We start from the raw sequence: 23,218 nt of genomic DNA, 5'->3' as shown, positions 1-23,218 counted from the left end.
TATAACAAAAACAAACAGAAGGGATCTTCCAATTTAAAAAAATAAGTTAGGGATCAAACAAGCAAATTACCCAAACCATAGAGACCATTCGTATAATTTACTCTAAATCTAACTTGGTCAAACTACTTCTAATTCAACAACAGAGAGATTCTTTAATTTTTTTGGCACACGACCATTTTTTGGCACAAGACCATGAAATGTATATGTCATTCTTAAATTATATTCCCTCTTAAATATATGTTTATGCTAAATGATCATTAAGTTTAATAAGGCAACTGTATCCAACAAACTTCTCAGCCCACTTTGTTGACTTTTACATTATTCAGAACCATTAAATTCGAAAATATATATAATATAATATAAAACGTTAGCAGCCAGGGAGTTCCATCTCTATATATTATGAAACCTATGTATCATCACCCTCATAATTTTTTCTTCTGGACGTAGAAAACATGGAGTTGTTTCTCCCATTTTCAGCGAGTGTAGCAGCCATATTTTTTGCTATTCTAATAAAATTCCTGCTTCAAATCTTGAAAGGAAAGAGAGGGAAAAACACAGAACCACCTCAAGCAAAGGGCCGATGGCCGGTAATCGGACACCTGGGCCTTCTTGGTGGACCTGAATTACCTCACAGGGTCTTAGGTGGATTGGCTGATAAATATGGCCCCATCTTCACCATCAAGCTTGGTGTTCACAATGTTTTGGTGGTGAGTAGCGCTGAGATGGCGAAAGAGTGCTTTACCACAAACGATAAGGTGTTTGCAAGTCGACCCAAGTCAATGGCAGTAGAACACATGGGCTATAACTATGCCATTTTGGCTCTAGCTCCTTATGGGGACTACTGGCGACAAGTGCGCAAGATCATGACTCTCGAGGTTCTCTCTCAGCGACGTGTGGAGATGCTTGGACCTCTTCGTGCTTCAGAGGTTAAAGCATCCATGGAAGATATATATAACGCTTGGGTAAAGAATAAAGAGAGTGGAAGTTCCGACATGGTAATGGTGGATATGAAACAATGGTTTCAGAACTTGATATTAAATGTTGTCGTCAGGGTTGTTTCAGGAAAAAGGTTTTCACCTGATGACAAAGAAGGGGTTCGATTTCAAAAAGTGATAAGGAAATTCTTTGTGTTGTTGGGCACATTTGTGGTGTCTGATTTTATTCCATATCTGAAGCCATTGGACCTGGGAGGATACGAGAAAAAAATGAAGATGACAGGAGAAGAGATGTACGGAATTGTTACAGGATGGCTAGAGGATCACAAGAGAGTGAGAGCGGAGGAAAAGCATGCGCAGCAACATGAAAGAAGCCAAGTCTTCATGGATGTTCTTATTTCCGTTCTTGAAGGTGCCTCCCCAGAGGAATTCCGTGGTTTTGACCATGATACCATAATCAAGGCTACATGTTTGGTAAGCCTAATAATCTTTATCTCATCATCATTTTATACATCACCAATGCTAGCTATACGACTACTATTAATAAAGTTTGTTAATCCTTTATAGTTTCTTCCACATTTTTTATAATATTTGCAACAGTTTTCAGTGGCAAAGATATATAAGTTGTGCGAAAAACAAAATTATCAGCATGTTGCTTGAAACCTAATACAAGAAATTTGTTTTGACTTCAAACTTGCAGACTGTTTTAGCTGCGGGCTTGGACACATCATCTGCAACGTTAACATGGGCTTTATGTTTGTTGCTCAACAACCCAAGAGTATTAAAAACTGCCCAAGATGAATTGGATGAGCATGTTGGAAGGAAGAGAGCAGTAGAGGAGTCGGACTTGAAGAACCTTGTTTACCTTGACGCAATCGTTAAAGAAACACTGCGTTTATACCCGCCTGGACCTCTAAACCTTCCTCATGAGTCCATGGAGGATTGCATTATTGGTGGCTACAAAATCCCTAAAGGCACACGTTTATTGACTAATCTTTGGAAAATTCAACATGATCCTAATAAATGGTCAGATCCTGAAGAATTTCAGCCAGAAAGATTCTTGACAAGTCATAAACATGTTGATGTCAGGGGAAACAATTATGAATTGATTCCTTTCGGTAGTGGTAGAAGAGTATGCCCTGCTATTCCGTTTGCTCTTCGGTCTTTGCATATAACTTTAGCTACTTTAATACAACAATTTGTGCTTAAAAAGCCATCGAATGAACCCATTGATATGAGTGAAAGCCCGGGAGTGACTATCAGCAAAGCAATCCCACTTGAGGTCCTTCTGGCGCCTCGTTTATCCCTTGATATGTACCCTGTTGCTGCATGATACCTCTTCTTCAAATCATCTACGAAGCCCTGCTGCCACTAACCATGTGCCCACACTCTAGTCTTATTGAAGAATGATTCCATGACAATCCCGAAAAATCAGAAAGTCTTCTTACTATCTTTTCAACAGCTTGCTAATTATTAGTCATAATACTTTGTTTTTAATTATTTCATGCAATGGTTTCTAGTTTCTTCTGCTTGTATGCTCTGTATATAGACCCATCCCTTGTTTACATTTTAAGCATCGATAATACCAGAGTCTTAGCGTGAAAATTTTCCCTCCTTAACTTTCTGTTGTTTAATTACACGAACATGCACGCATAATAGTTGCTTTATACCAATTTTAAAATGGTACAAGTCAACATTACTACATATTAGCCTCCGATCCCAATTTTCACTGCAGATTCCCAATGGCCAAGCCACATAGGGGCCAGAGTAAGCCCAGAACTACCCTCAACTTTTTTGATTTTTTTTTTTTTACTAGCTAGGCCCAAACCGACTGAGTTACTTGGATACCGAAATTCCCTTTTGCTCAGATAGAAACGTGCAGAGTGAGTCGCTAACCATCGCCGTCTTGGAAAATATTGCTAATCCTCTTAATCGAAGTTGGCAACAAGTGTTAGCGATCGGAGCAATTGAGCAGCCAACAAGTTATTGTGTTCTAAACTTCTAATAACTTATATTATGAACAATATTAAGGTATAATGTTGGTTGTGTTTATTTAGGATATGTCCCCTGTCCCCACTGATAAATATTAAATTAATATCACTTCTTTGTTTGTTTTGTTGGACGCCAATTTTCTTATTAATATTAAACTAATCCCATCAACTTTTGGAGAAAAGATGTAGCAGCCCCATCCCTTTGTTTTATTGCACTAAATCAAAGGAGAAAGTGAGTATTTGTTTTATTGAAGTAAATGAAAGAAGAAAGTGACAATGTTTGTTTTTTTGCCATTTTTCATGTTGTTTTTCTGTTTATGAACACAACCTCGACTTCTCTGTTTGTTTTTATGTTTAGTTTCTATGTTTATAATAAGAAACAATGTTTATTTTTTATTAATTACTAACAACATCTAGCATTTATAAAATTAAAACTAGTATACTTTCCCATGAAAACTATTGATTAATTTTACATAAATATATAGGATACAAATACAAGAATGGGCTGAGCCCTAAAAGGGTCGAGATACATAACAATACAAATATATAAACATGCCAATATGCCCCCACAGTTTGAGGGGGAGGTTCTCCAATACTCAAATTGGATCGAAACTCAAAAAATAAGGGAAATGGGAGACCCTTAATGAAGATTTTTGCATACTGGTATTGGAAAGGAACATGAAGAACCCGGATGTGGCAGATTGCCACTTTGTAACGACCAAAATGAATGTCATGTTCAATGTGCTTGGTTCGTTGGTGTTGAAATGGATTTGCAGACATGTAGAGGGCACTGATGTTGTCACAATATACAAAAGTGGGGGACTGGAGAGGCGAATGGAGCTCTTGAAGGAGATTGTGAAGCCAAGATGTCTCAGCAACGGCATTGGCGAAGCCACAATACTCTGATGCGGCACCAGATCGGGATACGGTGTGTTGTCGCTTGGACGACCATGAAATAAGATTGTCTCTGAGGAAGACACACTACCCAGAAGTCGAATGTCGAGTGGTTCGGCATCCTCCCCAGTCAGCATCGGAATATGCTAAGAGTTTTGATATTGTAGTGGCATACATGTGTAAACCATGGTCGAGAGTACTGTGAGGATAATGTAAAGAAATGTCGGGACGTGTAAACGTTAGATATTGCGACAGGGGTTGCATCCAAACTGGAGAACCGTCAACACTGAGCTTAGAAGAAATATCAATTAGTGTGCGACAGGGGCTGCATCCAAACATGTTGGAATGGTCGAGAAGGTCGGTGGCGTATTTTTTCTGGGAGAGAAACATGCCTTTTTCTATACGAGAGACAGAGATTCCCAGAAAGAAATTGAGGGCACCCAGATGAGTCATTACAATTTCAAGGCTGAGTTAATGAAAGATACGCTGAAGGAGGGTTGTGGATGAAGCCGTTAGAATGATGTCTTTGACATAAGAAGGAGATATGTTGTGTCGTTGCCCTGTTTGAGAATAAATAATGAGGAATTTGTCTTGCCATGAACGAATCCAAGGGTATGACAAGGTTGGCAAAACGCTGAAACAAAATGCGAGGAGCCTATTTGAGGCCATAGAGAGACTTCTGGAGTTGACATACATGATTTGATTTCTGGGGGTTAGCGAATCCTAGTAGTTGATTCATATAGATAGTCTTGGATAGGTGACCATGTAGAAATGCAATCTTGACATCAAGTTGGTGAACAAGCCAATGTCTGGATATGGAAAGACTGAAAACCGTGCGGATGGTTGCGGGCTTTACAACAGGGCTGAAACTATCGTCATAATCAATTCCTGGTTATTGGCTCTTTCCGTTTGCAACAAGCCGAGCTTTGTTCCTACTAATAGTGTCATCATTATTAAATTTATCTTTATATAGCAACATAGCACGAACAATATTGACCCCATTTCGTCGGGGTACGAGAAACCAAATATTACTTTTAATAAGCGCCTTAAATTCATCATGCATGCCAGATTTCAAATTTGGATCACGAAGGACTTGAGTAGGATTTTTGAGAATAGGAGAACGGGTGATGGTGTTAAGGTTTATTCATCGGATCGGTTTGACTATGCTAAGTCGAGAGTTGATGAGAATGGGGTGGGAGGTATCAGAGGTTATTGAGGGGAGGGCAATGATTGGGATGGGTGACTGAGGAGCATCAGAAGTTGTAATGAGAGGAGGAACTCACAAACCACACCCAACTCTGTGTTCTTCCTATTCATGTGTGAAAAATCGATGCTAATGAAGATGAACATGAACATGAACACACGAAAATGAGCTTAGAAATCGTAGCCTCCGATTTGCAAACCTTTGTCGGAACAAGCGGATAAACCTTTTTCAGAATGTTGTCGTCTTCTCCGGAACACCGCCTTTTCTTCCTTCTGTTTTTCTACAAAACCAAGCTCCGATCTGCAAACATTAAAACCTATGGTTCGCATTTGGATTTTAAGAGATTTTTTTTCAAATGCTCTTTCTTATTCATCTCGCTCATCGATGGCAGAGCTGTAACTCTTCAGATTTCGAAGATTCATTTCATATTTCTAGCTTCCTTTTAGATCCATACCCATCGATTTAGGGATTTTTGGGTTCTACACACATGATGAACGTTTGAAAAAGTTATTGGTTCGTTTTTCAGATTCATGATCGTTTTTCATATGTTCGTATTCTAACATTGATTTTTTTTTATTCGGTGACAAGAACGATGAGCACATCCGATATGTGTTTTGTTTTAGAGATGGGTTTTGATGAACAACCATTAAAACCCATAAAAACATAAAAATCTAAGATAGGTTTTGATGAACCACGATTGGATCTTGAAAGATTTGTGTTCAAACCAAAAGTTTTCTAAAAATCGTTCACATAAGAATACAAGTACATTACATTTTTGGTCTTATTGCAGACCATCAGAGTCCTTATCTTGTTTGAGTTCATCCAATTTCTGGTTTTTGAGTTGAGCACATCTAAACCTATGAAACAACACCAAATGATGGTTATCGGAAAATCATACTTGGCGGGAAACCACGTTTGAAACCGGCGAAACCCACTATTACCGGTCATAATGGTATAATGTAAACATTTCAACAAGTTTAAGGGTTAATAAAACATGAAAAATAATTTAGTGACCGAATAAGACCAAAAGGTAAAGTACGTTACCCTCTCAAGTAATTCTCACAAAAAAAACTATGAATATAAGGAAAAAAAATTTAATTTGATAAAGGAACGCGTAAGAAATAAATGCTTGAAATATTTTTGGAGGGAACAACTTCGGATCATTAAAAAAATTTATATAACGAAATACAAATTTAAATTGGGTGAAATTATACATGAAATTAATGACGATTAAATTGGTAGGTTACGATCGGAATCCCTTTGATACCAACTTGTAACGTCGCAAAATTTCCAGGTAAAAATTTCATTTTTAATATAATCAAAACGCCCATTTATCATTTATTCAAACATTTAAAAGTATTTCATAATAAAACAACCAGAATACAATTTCCAAAATGACAAGGTCACGAAAAAACATGGGTGTATGCCTTGCAATCAAGTCGGGCCCTTCCTTTTTGAGCCAGAAGTACCAGAAGTACCTGTAAATAAACCGTAAGCACAACGCTTAGTGAGTTCCCCAAAAATACCGCATACCATACATACAATAAAGAATGGTATGTGCTAGTCATAGTCTTGCCATTATGTCACAAGTCATATCACGGTCTTTCCTTGTGAAGCCGGTTCCATAACCTTAGGTCTTACAGATATGTGCCAAGAGCCACCGCTTGGTCTTCCATGAAAGCACCACAAAGACAAAATGCATACGTTCCCTAACTAACAGTCTACTTAACCGTCAGGGTCCGAACCCTAGTCATGCATACATATTTGCCAAGAGCCACCTCTTGGTGTTTCATACAATGCCAAGGGCCACCCCTTGGTCGTTTAACAAAACATAAGCCAACTGGACTACAATGTTGCTTTCGAACCATACATACAATAAGGAGACTCATCACTCACCTCAGGTTGCTGAAACCCATAGATAAATCTCTAGCTGCAGATCCGCTAAAATCCCTCGCGCTATCAATCACAAAATAACATCCAATTAACAATTTGACCCCGACTAACACTAAGAGTCCAAATTAGGCTAAAATACCTTTTTAGCCTTGCCCGAACTTGGCCCAAGGCCGAAGCCTAATCCACTTGTCGAAAATCCCAAATTCAAAAATAATCACCCAAAGCCCAACACATGGCCGAATTTTCTATATTGGGCCCAAAAACCATCATGGAACTAATCCGAGAAGGCTTAATATCCTAAAAGGACCAAAATATCCATTAGTCTACTCCAGTCAAACTTCTAGCCAATGGTTAATAGTCAAAAGGTCAACAAATCAAGAAAGCAAAAACAGACTGAGTACGCACCACGTAGTTAGTTGGTACGCCCAGCGTACACCGAGTTGGCCAAGTACGCGCTACGTACCACGATGTGTGCCCCGCGTATGCACACTGCTCACAATCCACTTAGAAAATGTCTTAATGCCTTAAGCCAAAGCATCAAATACTCCGAACTTGTTACAAATCATGCCTTAATCCATAAAGTTGTTCACATTGAGCTATTGCATGGCTCAAAGGGTCCCAAATCCAAGTCCTATCTTAATAACTTCAAAAAAGGTACTAAAACTCGTGCATGGGTAGATATTATCCCCCACGATTCCATTTTTATGTATTTGGGATATCTAAAACGTCCAGATCTAGGGACCAAACTCCTGAAGCAAACTCATTCTCATAAAGCCAAACTAAAGTGACCACAATGTGCCACAAACCACTCCAAACTAGATCCACCCAAAAGAGATGACAACATTAAAGAATTTTACCTTTAATAGGTTGCAAAAAATGAAAAACTTCTAGATCTCTAAGCTTCACTCCAAGTGATGATTCCGCAACAAGCTCGAATGTCTTCAAAATGTACAATAACACTCCAAGATTCCTCACAAAATCTTAAGAACTCCAAGATGGTGGCTATGGGTTAAGATTAGGGTTGAGGAGGCATGGAGGCTAATAAGAGGCAAGGATTAATGAATAAAAGAAGCTTAAATAGGAGTAAACCCCTATAAATTAGGTTTCCATCTGAAGCGTGTACACCCCACATACCCCTAAGTACGCCTGACGTACTTAGAAGGCATTCACGACCCATCCAACCAATACGCCCTGCTTACTTGGTGAGTACGCCCCGCGTACTCGACCAAGCTCCAAAACACTTAAATTCCAATCGACCATAACTCCTTCGTTCTAAGTCCATTTTCAACGTTCTTTATATCCACGAAATGGTAACGAGAAGCTATACACTTCTATCAAGCCATCCTTGCCTTAAGACTTCTTGAAAAAAATCCACAATTCATAAATACCCGAATTTCCAAATCACGGATATACCCTTGGGCTATGAAACATAATCGAACACTCAGATCACTTAATCTATAATACTCTCATACAAAAAGAGCTAGTTCTCTCTTCCCCCAAGGCCCGAAGCCTTATGAGAACTGATGATTTGGGTCATGGCGCTGAAGAATGAAGCGCTTTAAAACCGAGTGTTACAACTCTCCCCCACACAACTTAGATTTCGTCCTCGAAATCTCTCCTTAATAACACCCAGCCGCACCAGATAACACAGATAGCCCATCCACAACTCTAATATAGACTGAAGGAACAAATATTTACATATCTAAAGTTAACCCCTAAGGAATAATTCTTACCTCCTTGTCTAAAATCCGAAGTTTTGAAACCTTGTCTCCCTCCCTGACTGACCTCCCACTACGAATCACTAACCATTCATTGCTGCAGAACACTGTTACTTGATAGAACGCTTAGATAATACTTTGAGTAGAAGACTCGTCCTTGCAACAGTTAGACTCATATGAAGGCTACACAGTAGGGTCTAATCAATTACACTGAGATTATTTAATCCAAGCTGCAAGTAACTCAACAGACTTACCAAATAACAAGCGACTCCACCCTGAGTGCTAAATCACTAATACGTCTCGGCCCAACTTGATTCACCCTAGCTACTTTCCAAAAGCAGCCGAGACCTCCTTAGTTGCAACTTACCTGACAAATAACCAATTCACCGGATTTTCAACCAATTGCGGAGATAATTAGTCTCACACAATCATACCATGCGACTTTCGAGCGAAGGCCTCATCTGACGTCACCAAATCCAATGCTAAAAGTGAATGCTACATGACCATCTGTAGTCTTATATCACAACCAGCCGCACACGGCCCACCACTTCCTTAATCCTAAGTAGGATGTGGCATTCCTATGGTTAGGGATGTCAACGGGACCAAACGGGAGCAGAATAGTTGCCCCTGCTCCCGCCCCCGAAATCAGTTGTTACCCCCGCTCCCAGTCCCGCCTCCGGCTCCCCCGTTTACATAGCCCCCGGTTCCCTCCATCGCCCCCGGTCCCGCCCCCGTTCCCCCAGTTTATAGGCTTAAAATTCGTGTTTTTTTGCGAAACAACTACTTTGGTTTAGGCTAAAAATCCTATTTTTAATGACTTTAAAAGTTTAAAACATAATCTTTTAGAAACCAAAAAATTAAAAATCCAACATTACGAATCCAACATTACAAAACGACAATTCCAACAATCTTAAAAGTATAAAATATGACAAATCCAATATTACAAATATAAAATACTTAAATATCAAAAAAGATATGATCAATTCACTACCTCTTCAATATCCGTTAATTGGAAACGGGAAAGTGAAACCTAATCTAAGCCTTAAATTAGAAAATCTATTTTGTATATGTATTTTATATTAAATATATATTTTTTACATAAATGTACAACCGGGCCCCCCGCGGGAGTACGGGACGGAAATACCAACTCCCGACCCCGGTCCCGAAAATTAGTGGAGTTTAATTCTGCCCCCGCTCCCGCTTGCGCTCCCGGTTTTTTTAAAAATTTAGTCCCGTACGGGATCGGGGTCCCACGGGAGCGGGGCCCCACGGGGGTTTTTGACATCCCTACCTATGGTCTACATACTGACCTACCCTGGTCTAATCCCTGATGAAATCCACAAGCCAAATCGTAGATTTGTGATACCCTCACAGCTACTCAAGAAACGACTAATGCTACGGGCCACCCCCACAATCTTAGAACACTCCAATCTATCTTCCTCCCCATTGAATGTTACGACCACCCCGCAGTCTTCCTCCCTATGGTTTGGGGTAATTTGCGTGTTTGGTCGCTAACTTGTTTTTTTTAATCGGAATGTCCTTACTGTTTGTTTTTGTTACGCGTTTGGTCTCTGTCTTAGCAAAAGGGACTATTATGCTCTTTTTTAAATAAATTAAAGTAGTCTTTTTTTTTTTGATAAGATAAGGTGAGGTGGGGATGGCTTGTGGGTGTGTTTATTTAAATAATTTAAATAATTAAGGGAAATAGACTTTTTAGGTAAGACGGAGACCAAACATATAACAAAAACAAACAGAAGGGATCTTCCAATTTAAAAAAATAAGTTAGGGATCAAACAAGCAAATTACCCAAACCATAGAGACCATTCGTATAATTTACTCTAAATCTAACTTGGTCAAACTACTTCTAATTCAACAACAGAGAGATTCTTTAATTTTTTTGGCACACGACCATTTTTTGGCACAAGACCATGAAATGTATATGTCATTCTTAAATTATATTCCCTCTTAAATATATGTTTATGCTAAATGATCATTAAGTTTAATAAGGCAACTGTATCCAACAAACTTCTCAGCCCACTTTGTTGACTTTTACATTATTCAGAACCATTAAATTCGAAAATATATATAATATAATATAAAACGTTAGCAGCCAGGGAGTTCCATCTCTATATATTATGAAACCTATGTATCATCACCCTCATAATTTTTTCTTCTGGACGTAGAAAACATGGAGTTGTTTCTCCCATTTTCAGCGAGTGTAGCAGCCATATTTTTTGCTATTCTAATAAAATTCCTGCTTCAAATCTTGAAAGGAAAGAGAGGGAAAAACACAGAACCACCTCAAGCAAAGGGCCGATGGCCGGTAATCGGACACCTGGGCCTTCTTGGTGGACCTGAATTACCTCACAGGGTCTTAGGTGGATTGGCTGATAAATATGGCCCCATCTTCACCATCAAGCTTGGTGTTCACAATGTTTTGGTGGTGAGTAGCGCTGAGATGGCGAAAGAGTGCTTTACCACAAACGATAAGGTGTTTGCAAGTCGACCCAAGTCAATGGCAGTAGAACACATGGGCTATAACTATGCCATTTTGGCTCTAGCTCCTTATGGGGACTACTGGCGACAAGTGCGCAAGATCATGACTCTCGAGGTTCTCTCTCAGCGACGTGTGGAGATGCTTGGACCTCTTCGTGCTTCAGAGGTTAAAGCATCCATGGAAGATATATATAACGCTTGGGTAAAGAATAAAGAGAGTGGAAGTTCCGACATGGTAATGGTGGATATGAAACAATGGTTTCAGAACTTGATATTAAATGTTGTCGTCAGGGTTGTTTCAGGAAAAAGGTTTTCACCTGATGACAAAGAAGGGGTTCGATTTCAAAAAGTGATAAGGAAATTCTTTGTGTTGTTGGGCACATTTGTGGTGTCTGATTTTATTCCATATCTGAAGCCATTGGACCTGGGAGGATACGAGAAAAAAATGAAGATGACAGGAGAAGAGATGTACGGAATTGTTACAGGATGGCTAGAGGATCACAAGAGAGTGAGAGCGGAGGAAAAGCATGCGCAGCAACATGAAAGAAGCCAAGTCTTCATGGATGTTCTTATTTCCGTTCTTGAAGGTGCCTCCCCAGAGGAATTCCGTGGTTTTGACCATGATACCATAATCAAGGCTACATGTTTGGTAAGCCTAATAATCTTTATCTCATCATCATTTTATACATCACCAATGCTAGCTATACGACTACTATTAATAAAGTTTGTTAATCCTTTATAGTTTCTTCCACATTTTTTATAATATTTGCAACAGTTTTCAGTGGCAAAGATATATAAGTTGTGCGAAAAACAAAATTATCAGCATGTTGCTTGAAACCTAATACAAGAAATTTGTTTTGACTTCAAACTTGCAGACTGTTTTAGCTGCGGGCTTGGACACATCATCTGCAACGTTAACATGGGCTTTATGTTTGTTGCTCAACAACCCAAGAGTATTAAAAACTGCCCAAGATGAATTGGATGAGCATGTTGGAAGGAAGAGAGCAGTAGAGGAGTCGGACTTGAAGAACCTTGTTTACCTTGACGCAATCGTTAAAGAAACACTGCGTTTATACCCGCCTGGACCTCTAAACCTTCCTCATGAGTCCATGGAGGATTGCATTATTGGTGGCTACAAAATCCCTAAAGGCACACGTTTATTGACTAATCTTTGGAAAATTCAACATGATCCTAATAAATGGTCAGATCCTGAAGAATTTCAGCCAGAAAGATTCTTGACAAGTCATAAACATGTTGATGTCAGGGGAAACAATTATGAATTGATTCCTTTCGGTAGTGGTAGAAGAGTATGCCCTGCTATTCCGTTTGCTCTTCGGTCTTTGCATATAACTTTAGCTACTTTAATACAACAATTTGTGCTTAAAAAGCCATCGAATGAACCCATTGATATGAGTGAAAGCCCGGGAGTGACTATCAGCAAAGCAATCCCACTTGAGGTCCTTCTGGCGCCTCGTTTATCCCTTGATATGTACCCTGTTGCTGCATGATACCTCTTCTTCAAATCATCTACGAAGCCCTGCTGCCACTAACCATGTGCCCACACTCTAGTCTTATTGAAGAATGATTCCATGACAATCCCGAAAAATCAGAAAGTCTTCTTACTATCTTTTCAACAGCTTGCTAATTATTAGTCATAATACTTTGTTTTTAATTATTTCATGCAATGGTTTCTAGTTTCTTCTGCTTGTATGCTCTGTATATAGACCCATCCCTTGTTTACATTTTAAGCATCGATAATACCAGAGTCTTAGCGTGAAAATTTTCCCTCCTTAACTTTCTGTTGTTTAATTACACGAACATGCACGCATAATAGTTGCTTTATACCAATTTTAAAATGGTACAAGTCAACATTACTACATATTAGCCTCCGATCCCAATTTTCACTGCAGATTCCCAATGGCCAAGCCACATAGGGGCCAGAGTAAGCCCAGAACTACCCTCAACTTTTTTGATTTTTTTTTTTTTACTAGCTAGGCCCAAACCGACTGAGTTACTTGGATACCGAAATTCCCTTTTGCTCAGATAGAAACGTGCAGAGTGAGTCGCTAACCATCGCCGTCTTGGAAAATATTGCTAATCCTCTTAATCGAAGTTGGCAACAAGTGTTAGCGATCGGAGCAATTGAGCAGCCAACAAGTTATTGTGTTCTAAACTTCTAATAACTTATATTATGAACAATATTAAGGTATAATGTTGGTTGTGTTTATTTAGGATATGTCCCCTGTCCCCACTGATAAATATTAAATTAATATCACTTCTTTGTTTGTTTTGTTGGACGCCAATTTTCTTATTAATATTAAACTAATCCCATCAACTTTTGGAGAAAAGATGTAGCAGCCCCATCCCTTTGTTTTATTGCACTAAATCAAAGGAGAAAGTGAGTATTTGTTTTATTGAAGTAAATGAAAGAAGAAAGTGACAATGTTTGTTTTTTTGCCATTTTTCATGTTGTTTTTCTGTTTATGAACACAACCTCGACTTCTCTGTTTGTTTTTATGTTTAGTTTCTATGTTTATAATAAGAAACAATGTTTATTTTTTATTAATTACTAACAACATCTAGCATTTATAAAATTAAAACTAGTATACTTTCCCATGAAAACTATTGATTAATTTTACATAAATATATAGGATACAAATACAAGAATGGGCTGAGCCCTAAAAGGGTCGAGATACATAACAATACAAATATATAAACATGCCAATATGCCCCCACAGTTTGAGGGGGAGGTTCTCCAATACTCAAATTGGATCGAAACTCAAAAAATAAGGGAAATGGGAGACCCTTAATGAAGATTTTTGCATACTGGTATTGGAAAGGAACATGAAGAACCCGGATGTGGCAGATTGCCACTTTGTAACGACCAAAATGAATGTCATGTTCAATGTGCTTGGTTCGTTGGTGTTGAAATGGATTTGCAGACATGTAGAGGGCACTGATGTTGTCACAATATACAAAAGTGGGGGACTGGAGAGGCGAATGGAGCTCTTGAAGGAGATTGTGAAGCCAAGATGTCTCAGCAACGGCATTGGCGAAGCCACAATACTCTGATGCGGCACCAGATCGGGATACGGTGTGTTGTCGCTTGGACGACCATGAAATAAGATTGTCTCTGAGGAAGACACACTACCCAGAAGTCGAATGTCGAGTGGTTCGGCATCCTCCCCAGTCAGCATCGGAATATGCTAAGAGTTTTGATATTGTAGTGGCATACATGTGTAAACCATGGTCGAGAGTACTGTGAGGATAATGTAAAGAAATGTCGGGACGTGTAAACGTTAGATATTGCGACAGGGGTTGCATCCAAACTGGAGAACCGTCAACACTGAGCTTAGAAGAAATATCAATTAGTGTGCGACAGGGGCTGCATCCAAACATGTTGGAATGGTCGAGAAGGTCGGTGGCGTATTTTTTCTGGGAGAGAAACATGCCTTTTTCTATACGAGAGACAGAGATTCCCAGAAAGAAATTGAGGGCACCCAGATGAGTCATTACAATTTCAAGGCTGAGTTAATGAAAGATACGCTGAAGGAGGGTTGTGGATGAAGCCGTTAGAATGATGTCTTTGACATAAGAAGGAGATATGTTGTGTCGTTGCCCTGTTTGAGAATAAATAATGAGGAATTTGTCTTGCCATGAACGAATCCAAGGGTATGACAAGGTTGGCAAAACGCTGAAACAAAATGCGAGGAGCCTATTTGAGGCCATAGAGAGACTTCTGGAGTTGACATACATGATTTGATTTCTGGGGGTTAGCGAATCCTAGTAGTTGATTCATATAGATAGTCTTGGATAGGTGACCATGTAGAAATGCAATCTTGACATCAAGTTGGTGAACAAGCCAATGTCTGGATATGGAAAGACTGAAAACCGTGCGGATGGTTGCGGGCTTTACAACAGGGCTGAAACTATCGTCATAATCAATTCCTGGTTATTGGCTCTTTCCGTTTGCAACAAGCCGAGCTTTGTTCCTACTAATAGTGTCATCATTATTAAATTTATCTTTATATAGCAACATAGCACGAACAATATTGACCCCATTTCGTCGGGGTACGAGAAACCAAATATTACTTTTAATAAGCGCCTTAAATTCATCATGCATGCCAGATTTCAAATTTGGATCACGAAGGACTTGAGTAGGATTTTTGAGAATAGGAGAACGGGTGATGGTGTTAAGGTTTATTCATCGGATCGGTTTGACTATGCTAAGTCGAGAGTTGATGAGAATGGGGTGGGAGGTATCAGAGGTTATTGAGGGGAGGGCAATGATTGGGATGGGTGACTGAGGAGCATCAGAAGTTGTAATGAGAGGAGGAACTCACAAACCACACCCAACTCTGTGTTCTTCCTATTCATGTGTGAAAAATCGATGCTAATGAAGATGAACATGAACATGAACACACGAAAATGAGCTTAGAAATCGTAGCCTCCGATTTGCAAACCTTTGTCGGAACAAGCGGATAAACCTTTTTCAGAATGTCGTCGTCTTCTCCGGAACACCGCCTTTTCTTCCTTCTGTTTTTCTACAAAACCAAGCTCCGATCTGCAAACATTAAAACCTATGGTTCGCATTTGGATTTTAAGAGATTTTTTTTCAAATGCTCTTTCTTATTCATCTCGCTCATCGATGGCAGAGCTGTAACTCTTCAGATTTCGAAGATTCATTTCATATTTCTAGCTTCCTTTTAGATCCATACCCATCGATTTAGGGATTTTTGGGTTCTACACACATGATGAACGTTTGAAAAAGTTATTGGTTCGTTTTTCAGATTCATGATCGTTTTTCATATGTTCGTATTCTAACATTGATTTTTTTTTATTCGGTGACAAGAACGATGAGCACATCCGATATGTGTTTTGTTTTAGAGATGGGTTTTGATGAACAACCATTAAAACCCATAAAAACATAAAAATCTAAGATAGGTTTTGATGAACCACGATTGGATCTTGAAAGATTTGTGTTCAAACCAAAAGTTTTCTAAAAATCGTTCACATAAGAATACAAGTACATTACATTTTTGGTCTTATTGCAGACCATCAGAGTCCTTATCTTGTTTGAGTTCATCCAATTTCTGGTTTTTGAGTTGAGCACATCTAAACCTATGAAACAACACCAAATGATGGTTATCGGAAAATCATACTTGGCGGGAAACCACGTTTGAAACCGGCGAAACCCACTATTACCGGTCATAATGGTATAATGTAAACATTTCAACAAGTTTAAGGGTTAATAAAACATGAAAAATAATTTAGTGACCGAATAAGACCAAAAGGTAAAGTACGTTACCCTCTCAAGTAATTCTCACAAAAAAAACTATGAATATAAGGAAAAAAAATTTAATTTGATAAAGGAACGCGTAAGAAATAAATGCTTGAAATATTTTTGGAGGGAACAACTTCGGATCATTAAAAAAATTTATATAACGAAATACAAATTTAAATTGGGTGAAATTATACATGAAATTAATGACGATTAAATTGGTAGGTTACGATCGGAATCCCTTTGATACCAACTTGTAACGTCGCAAAATTTCCAGGTAAAAATTTCATTTTTAATATAATCAAAACGCCCATTTATCATTTATTCAAACATTTAAAAGTATTTCATAATAAAACAACCAGAATACAATTTCCAAAATGACAAGGTCACGAAAAAACATGGGTGTATGCCTTGCAATCAAGTCGGGCCCTTCCTTTTTGAGCCAGAAGTACCAGAAGTACCTGTAAATAAACCGTAAGCACAACGCTTAGTGAGTTCCCCAAAAATACCGCATACCATACATACAATAAAGAATGGTATGTGCTAGTCATAGTCTTGCCATTATGTCACAAGTCATATCACGGTCTTTCCTTGTGAAGCCGGTTCCATAACCTTAGGTCTTACAGATATGTGCCAAGAGCCACCGCTTGGTCTTCCATGAAAGCACCACAAAGACAAAATGCATACGTTCCCTAACTAACAGTCTACTTAACCGTCAGGGTCCGAACCCTAGTCATGCATACATATTTGCCAAGAGCCACCTCTTGGTGTTTCATACAATGCCAAGGGCCACCCCTTGGTCGTTTAACAAAACATAAGCCAACTGGACTACAATGTTGCTTTCGAACCATACATACAATAAGGAGACTCATCACTCACCTCAGGTTGCTGAAACCCATAGATAAATCTCTAGCTGCAGATCCGCTAAAATCCCTCGCGCTATCAATCACAAAATAACATCCAATTAACAATTTGACCCCGACTAACACTAAGAGTCCAAATTAGGCTAAAATACCTTTTTAGCCTTGCCCGAACTTGGCCCAAGGCCGAAGCCTAATCCACTTGTCGAAAATCCCAAATTCAAAAATAATCACCCAAAGCCCAACACATGGCCGAATTTTCTATATTGGGCCCAAAAACCATCATGGAACTAATCCGAGAAGGCTTAATATCCTAAAAGGACCAAAATATCCATTAGTCTACTCCAGTCAAACTTCTAGCCAATGGTTAATAGTCAAAAGGTCAACAAATCAAGAAAGCAAAAACAGACTGAGTACGCACCACGTAGTTAGTTGGTACGCCCAGCGTACACCGAGTTGGCCAAGTACGCGCTACGTACCACGATGTGTGCCCCGCGTATGCACACTGCTCACAATCCACTTAGAAAATGTCTTAATGCCTTAAGCCAAAGCATCAAATACTCCGAACTTGTTACAAATCATGCCTTAATCCATAAAGTTGTTCACATTGAGCTATTGCATGGCTCAAAGGGTCCCAAATCCAAGTCCTATCTTAATAACTTCAAAAAAGGTACTAAAACTCGTGCATGGGTAGATATTATCCCCCACGATTCCATTTTTATGTATTTGGGATATCTAAAACGTCCAGATCTAGGGACCAAACTCCTGAAGCAAACTCATTCTCATAAAGCCAAACTAAAGTGACCACAATGTGCCACAAACCACTCCAAACTAGATCCACCCAAAAGAGATGACAACATTAAAGAATTTTACCTTTAATAGGTTGCAAAAAATGAAAAACTTCTAGATCTCTAAGCTTCACTCCAAGTGATGATTCCGCAACAAGCTCGAATGTCTTCAAAATGTACAATAACACTCCAAGATTCCTCACAAAATCTTAAGAACTCCAAGATGGTGGCTATGGGTTAAGATTAGGGTTGAGGAGGCATGGAGGCTAATAAGAGGCAAGGCTTAATGAATAAAAGAAGCTTAAATAGGAGTAAACCCCTATAAATTAGGTTTCCATCTGAAGCGTGTACACCCCACATACCCCTAAGTACGCCTGACGTACTTAGAAGGCATTCACGACCCATCCAACCAATACGCCCTGCTTACTTGGTGAGTACGCCCCGCGTACTCGACCAAGCTCCAAAACACTTAAATTCCAATCGACCATAACTCCTTCGTTCTAAGTCCATTTTCAACGTTCTTTATATCCACGAAATGGTAACGAGAAGCTATACACTTCTATCAAGCCATCCTTGCCTTAAGACTTCTTGAAAAAAATCCACAATTCATAAATACCCGAATTTCCAAATCACGGATATACCCTTGGGCTATGAAACATAATCGAACACTCAGATCACTTAATCTATAATACTCTCATACAAAAAGAGCTAGTTCTCTCTTCCCCCAAGGCCCGAAGCCTTATGAGAACTGATGATTTGGGTCATGGCGCTGAAGAATGAAGCGCTTTAAAACCGAGTGTTACAACTCTCCCCCACACAACTTAGATTTCGTCCTCGAAATCTCTCCTTAATAACACCCAGCCGCACCAGATAACCCAGATAGCCCATCCACAACTCTAATATAGACTGAAGGAACAAATATTTACATATCTAAAGTTAACCCCTAAGGAATAATTCTTACCTCCTTGTCTAAAATCCGAAGTTTTGAAACCTTGTCTCCCTCCCTGACTGACCTCCCACTACGAATCACTAACCATTCATTGCTGCAGAACACTGTTACTTGATAGAACGCTTAGATAATACTTTGAGTAGAAGACTCGTCCTTGCAACAGTTAGACTCATATGAAGGCTACACAGTAGGGTCTAATCAATTACACTGAGATTATTTAATCCAAGCTGCAAGTAACTCAACAGACTTACCAAATAACAAGCGACTCCACCCTGAGTGCTAAATCACTAATACGTCTCGGCCCAACTTGATTCACCCTAGCTACTTTCCAAAAGCAGCCGAGACCTCCTTAGTTGCAACTTACCTGACAAATAACCAATTCACCGGATTTTCAACCAATTGCGGAGATAATTAGTCTCACACAATCATACCATGCGACTTTCGAGCGAAGGCCTCATCTGACGTCACCAAATCCAATGCTAAAAGTGAATGCTACATGACCATCTGTAGTCTTATATCACAACCAGCCGCACACGGCCCACCACTTCCTTAATCCTAAGTAGGATGTGGCATTCCTATGGTTAGGGATGTCAACGGGACCAAACGGGAGCAGAATAGTTGCCCCTGCTCCCGCCCCCGAAATCAGTTGTTACCCCCGCTCCCAGTCCCGCCTCCGGCTCCCCCGTTTACATAGCCCCCGGTTCCCTCCATCGCCCCCGGTCCCGCCCCCGTTCCCCCAGTTTATAGGCTTAAAATTCGTGTTTTTTTGCGAAACAACTACTTTGGTTTAGGCTAAAAATCCTATTTTTAATGACTTTAAAAGTTTAAAACATAATCTTTTAGAAACCAAAAAATTAAAAATCCAACATTACGAATCCAACATTACAAAACGACAATTCCAACAATCTTAAAAGTATAAAATATGACAAATCCAATATTACAAATATAAAATACTTAAATATCAAAAAAGATATGATCAATTCACTACCTCTTCAATATCCGTTAATTGGAAACGGGAAAGTGAAACCTAATCTAAGCCTTAAATTAGAAAATCTATTTTGTATATGTATTTTATATTAAATATATATTTTTTACATAAATGTACAACCGGGCCCCCCGCGGGAGTACGGGACGGAAATACCAACTCCCGACCCCGGTCCCGAAAATTAGTGGAGTTTAATTCTGCCCCCGCTCCCGCTTGCGCTCCCGGTTTTTTTAAAAATTTAGTCCCGTACGGGATCGGGGTCCCACGGGAGCGGGGCCCCACGGGGGTTTTTGACATCCCTACCTATGGTCTACATACTGACCTACCCTGGTCTAATCCCTGATGAAATCCACAAGCCAAATCGTAGATTTGTGATACCCTCACAGCTACTCAAGAAACGACTAATGCTACGGGCCACCCCCACAATCTTAGAACACTCCAATCTATCTTCCTCCCCATTGAATGTTACGACCACCCCGCAGTCTTCCTCCCTATGGTTTGGGTAATTTGCGTGTTTGGTCGCTAACTTGTTTTTTTTAATCGGAATGTCCTTACTGTTTGTTTTTGTTACGCGTTTGGTCTCTGTCTTAGCAAAAGGGACTATTATGCTCTTTTTTAAATAAATTAAAGTAGTCTTTTTTTTTTTGATAAGATAAGGTGAGGTGGGGATGGCTTGTGGGTGTGTTTATTTAAATAATTTAAATAATTAAGGGAAATAGACTTTTTAGGTAAGACGGAGACCAAACATATAACAAAAACAAACAGAAGGGATCTTCCAATTTAAAAAAATAAGTTAGGGATCAAACAAGCAAATTACCCAAACCATAGAGACCATTCGTATAATTTACTCTAAATCTAACTTGGTCAAACTACTTCTAATTCAACAACAGAGAGATTCTTTAATTTTTTTGGCACACGACCATTTTTTGGCACAAGACCATGAAATGTATATGTCATTCTTAAATTATATTCCCTCTTAAATATATGTTTATGCTAAATGATCATTAAGTTTAATAAGGCAACTGTATCCAACAAACTTCTCAGCCCACTTTGTTGACTTTTACATTATTCAGAACCATTAAATTCGAAAATATATATAATATAATATAAAACGTTAGCAGCCAGGGAGTTCCATCTCTATATATTATGAAACCTATGTATCATCACCCTCATAATTTTTTCTTCTGGACGTAGAAAACATGGAGTTGTTTCTCCCATTTTCAGCGAGTGTAGCAGCCATATTTTTTGCTATTCTAATAAAATTCCTGCTTCAAATCTTGAAAGGAAAGAGAGGGAAAAACACAGAACCACCTCAAGCAAAGGGCCGATGGCCGGTAATCGGACACCTGGGCCTTCTTGGTGGACCTGAATTACCTCACAGGGTCTTAGGTGGATTGGCTGATAAATATGGCCCCATCTTCACCATCAAGCTTGGTGTTCACAATGTTTTGGTGGTGAGTAGCGCTGAGATGGCGAAAGAGTGCTTTACCACAAACGATAAGGTGTTTGCAAGTCGACCCAAGTCAATGGCAGTAGAACACATGGGCTATAACTATGCCATTTTGGCTCTAGCTCCTTATGGGGACTACTGGCGACAAGTGCGCAAGATCATGACTCTCGAGGTTCTCTCTCAGCGACGTGTGGAGATGCTTGGACCTCTTCGTGCTTCAGAGGTTAAAGCATCCATGGAAGATATATATAACGCTTGGGTAAAGAATAAAGAGAGTGGAAGTTCCGACATGGTAATGGTGGATATGAAACAATGGTTTCAGAACTTGATATTAAATGTTGTCGTCAGGGTTGTTTCAGGAAAAAGGTTTTCACCTGATGACAAAGAAGGGGTTCGATTTCAAAAAGTGATAAGGAAATTCTTTGTGTTGTTGGGCACATTTGTGGTGTCTGATTTTATTCCATATCTGAAGCCATTGGACCTGGGAGGATACGAGAAAAAAATGAAGATGACAGGAGAAGAGATGTACGGAATTGTTACAGGATGGCTAGAGGATCACAAGAGAGTGAGAGCGGAGGAAAAGCATGCGCAGCAACATGAAAGAAGCCAAGTCTTCATGGATGTTCTTATTTCCGTTCTTGAAGGTGCCTCCCCAGAGGAATTCCGTGGTTTTGACCATGATACCATAATCAAGGCTACATGTTTGGTAAGCCTAATAATCTTTATCTCATCATCATTTTATACATCACCAATGCTAGCTATACGACTACTATTAATAAAGTTTGTTAATCCTTTATAGTTTCTTCCACATTTTTTATAATATTTGCAACAGTTTTCAGTGGCAAAGATATATAAGTTGTGCGAAAAACAAAATTATCAGCATGTTGCTTGAAACCTAATACAAGAAATTTGTTTTGACTTCAAACTTGCAGACTGTTTTAGCTGCGGGCTTGGACACATCATCTGCAACGTTAACATGGGCTTTATGTTTGTTGCTCAACAACCCAAGAGTATTAAAAACTGCCCAAGATGAATTGGATGAGCATGTTGGAAGGAAGAGAGCAGTAGAGGAGTCGGACTTGAAGAACCTTGTTTACCTTGACGCAATCGTTAAAGAAACACTGCGTTTATACCCGCCTGGACCTCTAAACCTTCCTCATGAGTCCATGGAGGATTGCATTATTGGTGGCTACAAAATCCCTAAAGGCACACGTTTATTGACTAATCTTTGGAAAATTCAACATGATCCTAATAAATGGTCAGATCCTGAAGAATTTCAGCCAGAAAGATTCTTGACAAGTCATAAACATGTTGATGTCAGGGGAAACAATTATGAATTGATTCCTTTCGGTAGTGGTAGAAGAGTATGCCCTGCTATTCCGTTTGCTCTTCGGTCTTTGCATATAACTTTAGCTACTTTAATACAACAATTTGTGCTTAAAAAGCCATCGAATGAACCCATTGATATGAGTGAAAGCCCGGGAGTGACTATCAGCAAAGCAATCCCACTTGAGGTCCTTCTGGCGCCTCGTTTATCCCTTGATATGTACCCTGTTGCTGCATGATACCTCTTCTTCAAATCATCTACGAAGCCCTGCTGCCACTAACCATGTGCCCACACTCTAGTCTTATTGAAGAATGATTCCATGACAATCCCGAAAAATCAGAAAGTCTTCTTACTATCTTTTCAACAGCTTGCTAATTATTAGTCATAATACTTTGTTTTTAATTATTTCATGCAATGGTTTCTAGTTTCTTCTGCTTGTATGCTCTG

At 39.3% G+C, this 23,218-nt stretch overlaps 3 protein-coding genes across 3 annotated transcripts; all 3 read left to right on the top strand.

The window, feature by feature from the left end:
* The first annotated feature begins 445 nt into the window (after positions 1–445).
* On the top strand, positions 446–2,477 carry LOC145096841 (cytochrome P450 CYP82D47-like). The gene is made up of 2 exons (XM_079034201.1): positions 446–1,409; positions 1,636–2,477. The coding sequence occupies exons 1-2, from the start codon at positions 453–455 to the stop codon at positions 2,266–2,268; spliced, it is 1,590 nt and encodes a 529-aa protein (XP_078890327.1). The 5' UTR covers positions 446–452; the 3' UTR covers positions 2,269–2,477.
* An 8,339-nt stretch (positions 2,478–10,816) lies between these two features.
* Positions 10,817–12,848, top strand: LOC145096840 (cytochrome P450 CYP82D47-like). The gene is made up of 2 exons (XM_079034200.1): positions 10,817–11,780; positions 12,007–12,848. Exons 1-2 carry the CDS (start codon positions 10,824–10,826, stop codon positions 12,637–12,639), a joined length of 1,590 nt encoding a protein of 529 aa, XP_078890326.1. The 5' UTR covers positions 10,817–10,823; the 3' UTR covers positions 12,640–12,848.
* An 8,338-nt stretch (positions 12,849–21,186) lies between these two features.
* Positions 21,187–23,218, top strand: LOC145096839 (cytochrome P450 CYP82D47-like). The gene is made up of 2 exons (XM_079034199.1): positions 21,187–22,150; positions 22,377–23,218. Exons 1-2 carry the CDS (start codon positions 21,194–21,196, stop codon positions 23,007–23,009), a joined length of 1,590 nt encoding a protein of 529 aa, XP_078890325.1. The 5' UTR covers positions 21,187–21,193; the 3' UTR covers positions 23,010–23,218.

This window comes from Lactuca serriola, chromosome 4 (assembly GCF_051521515.1).
Source record: "Lactuca serriola cultivar US96UC23 chromosome 4, Lser_US96UC23_V15, whole genome shotgun sequence".
In the NCBI taxonomy this organism is placed as follows: Eukaryota; Viridiplantae; Streptophyta; class Magnoliopsida; order Asterales; family Asteraceae; genus Lactuca; species Lactuca serriola.
Note: the sequence above shows the minus strand (reverse complement) of the source record. Positions and strands in the feature narration are given on the sequence as shown.

What these genes read in the sequence shown, in the direction of transcription:
- LOC145096841 (XM_079034201.1), top strand. Translation starts at nt 453, where the DNA reads ATGGAGTTGTTTCTCCCATTTTCAGCGAGTGTAGCAGCCATATTTTTT. An exon ending in TAATCAAGGCTACATGTTTG is followed by an intron (nt 1,410 to 1,635) that starts GTAAGCCTAATA and finishes TCAAACTTGCAG; the next exon opens with ACTGTTTTAGCTGCGGGCTT.
- LOC145096840 (XM_079034200.1), top strand. Translation starts at nt 10,824, where the DNA reads ATGGAGTTGTTTCTCCCATTTTCAGCGAGTGTAGCAGCCATATTTTTT. An exon ending in TAATCAAGGCTACATGTTTG is followed by an intron (nt 11,781 to 12,006) that starts GTAAGCCTAATA and finishes TCAAACTTGCAG; the next exon opens with ACTGTTTTAGCTGCGGGCTT.
- LOC145096839 (XM_079034199.1), top strand. Translation starts at nt 21,194, where the DNA reads ATGGAGTTGTTTCTCCCATTTTCAGCGAGTGTAGCAGCCATATTTTTT. An exon ending in TAATCAAGGCTACATGTTTG is followed by an intron (nt 22,151 to 22,376) that starts GTAAGCCTAATA and finishes TCAAACTTGCAG; the next exon opens with ACTGTTTTAGCTGCGGGCTT.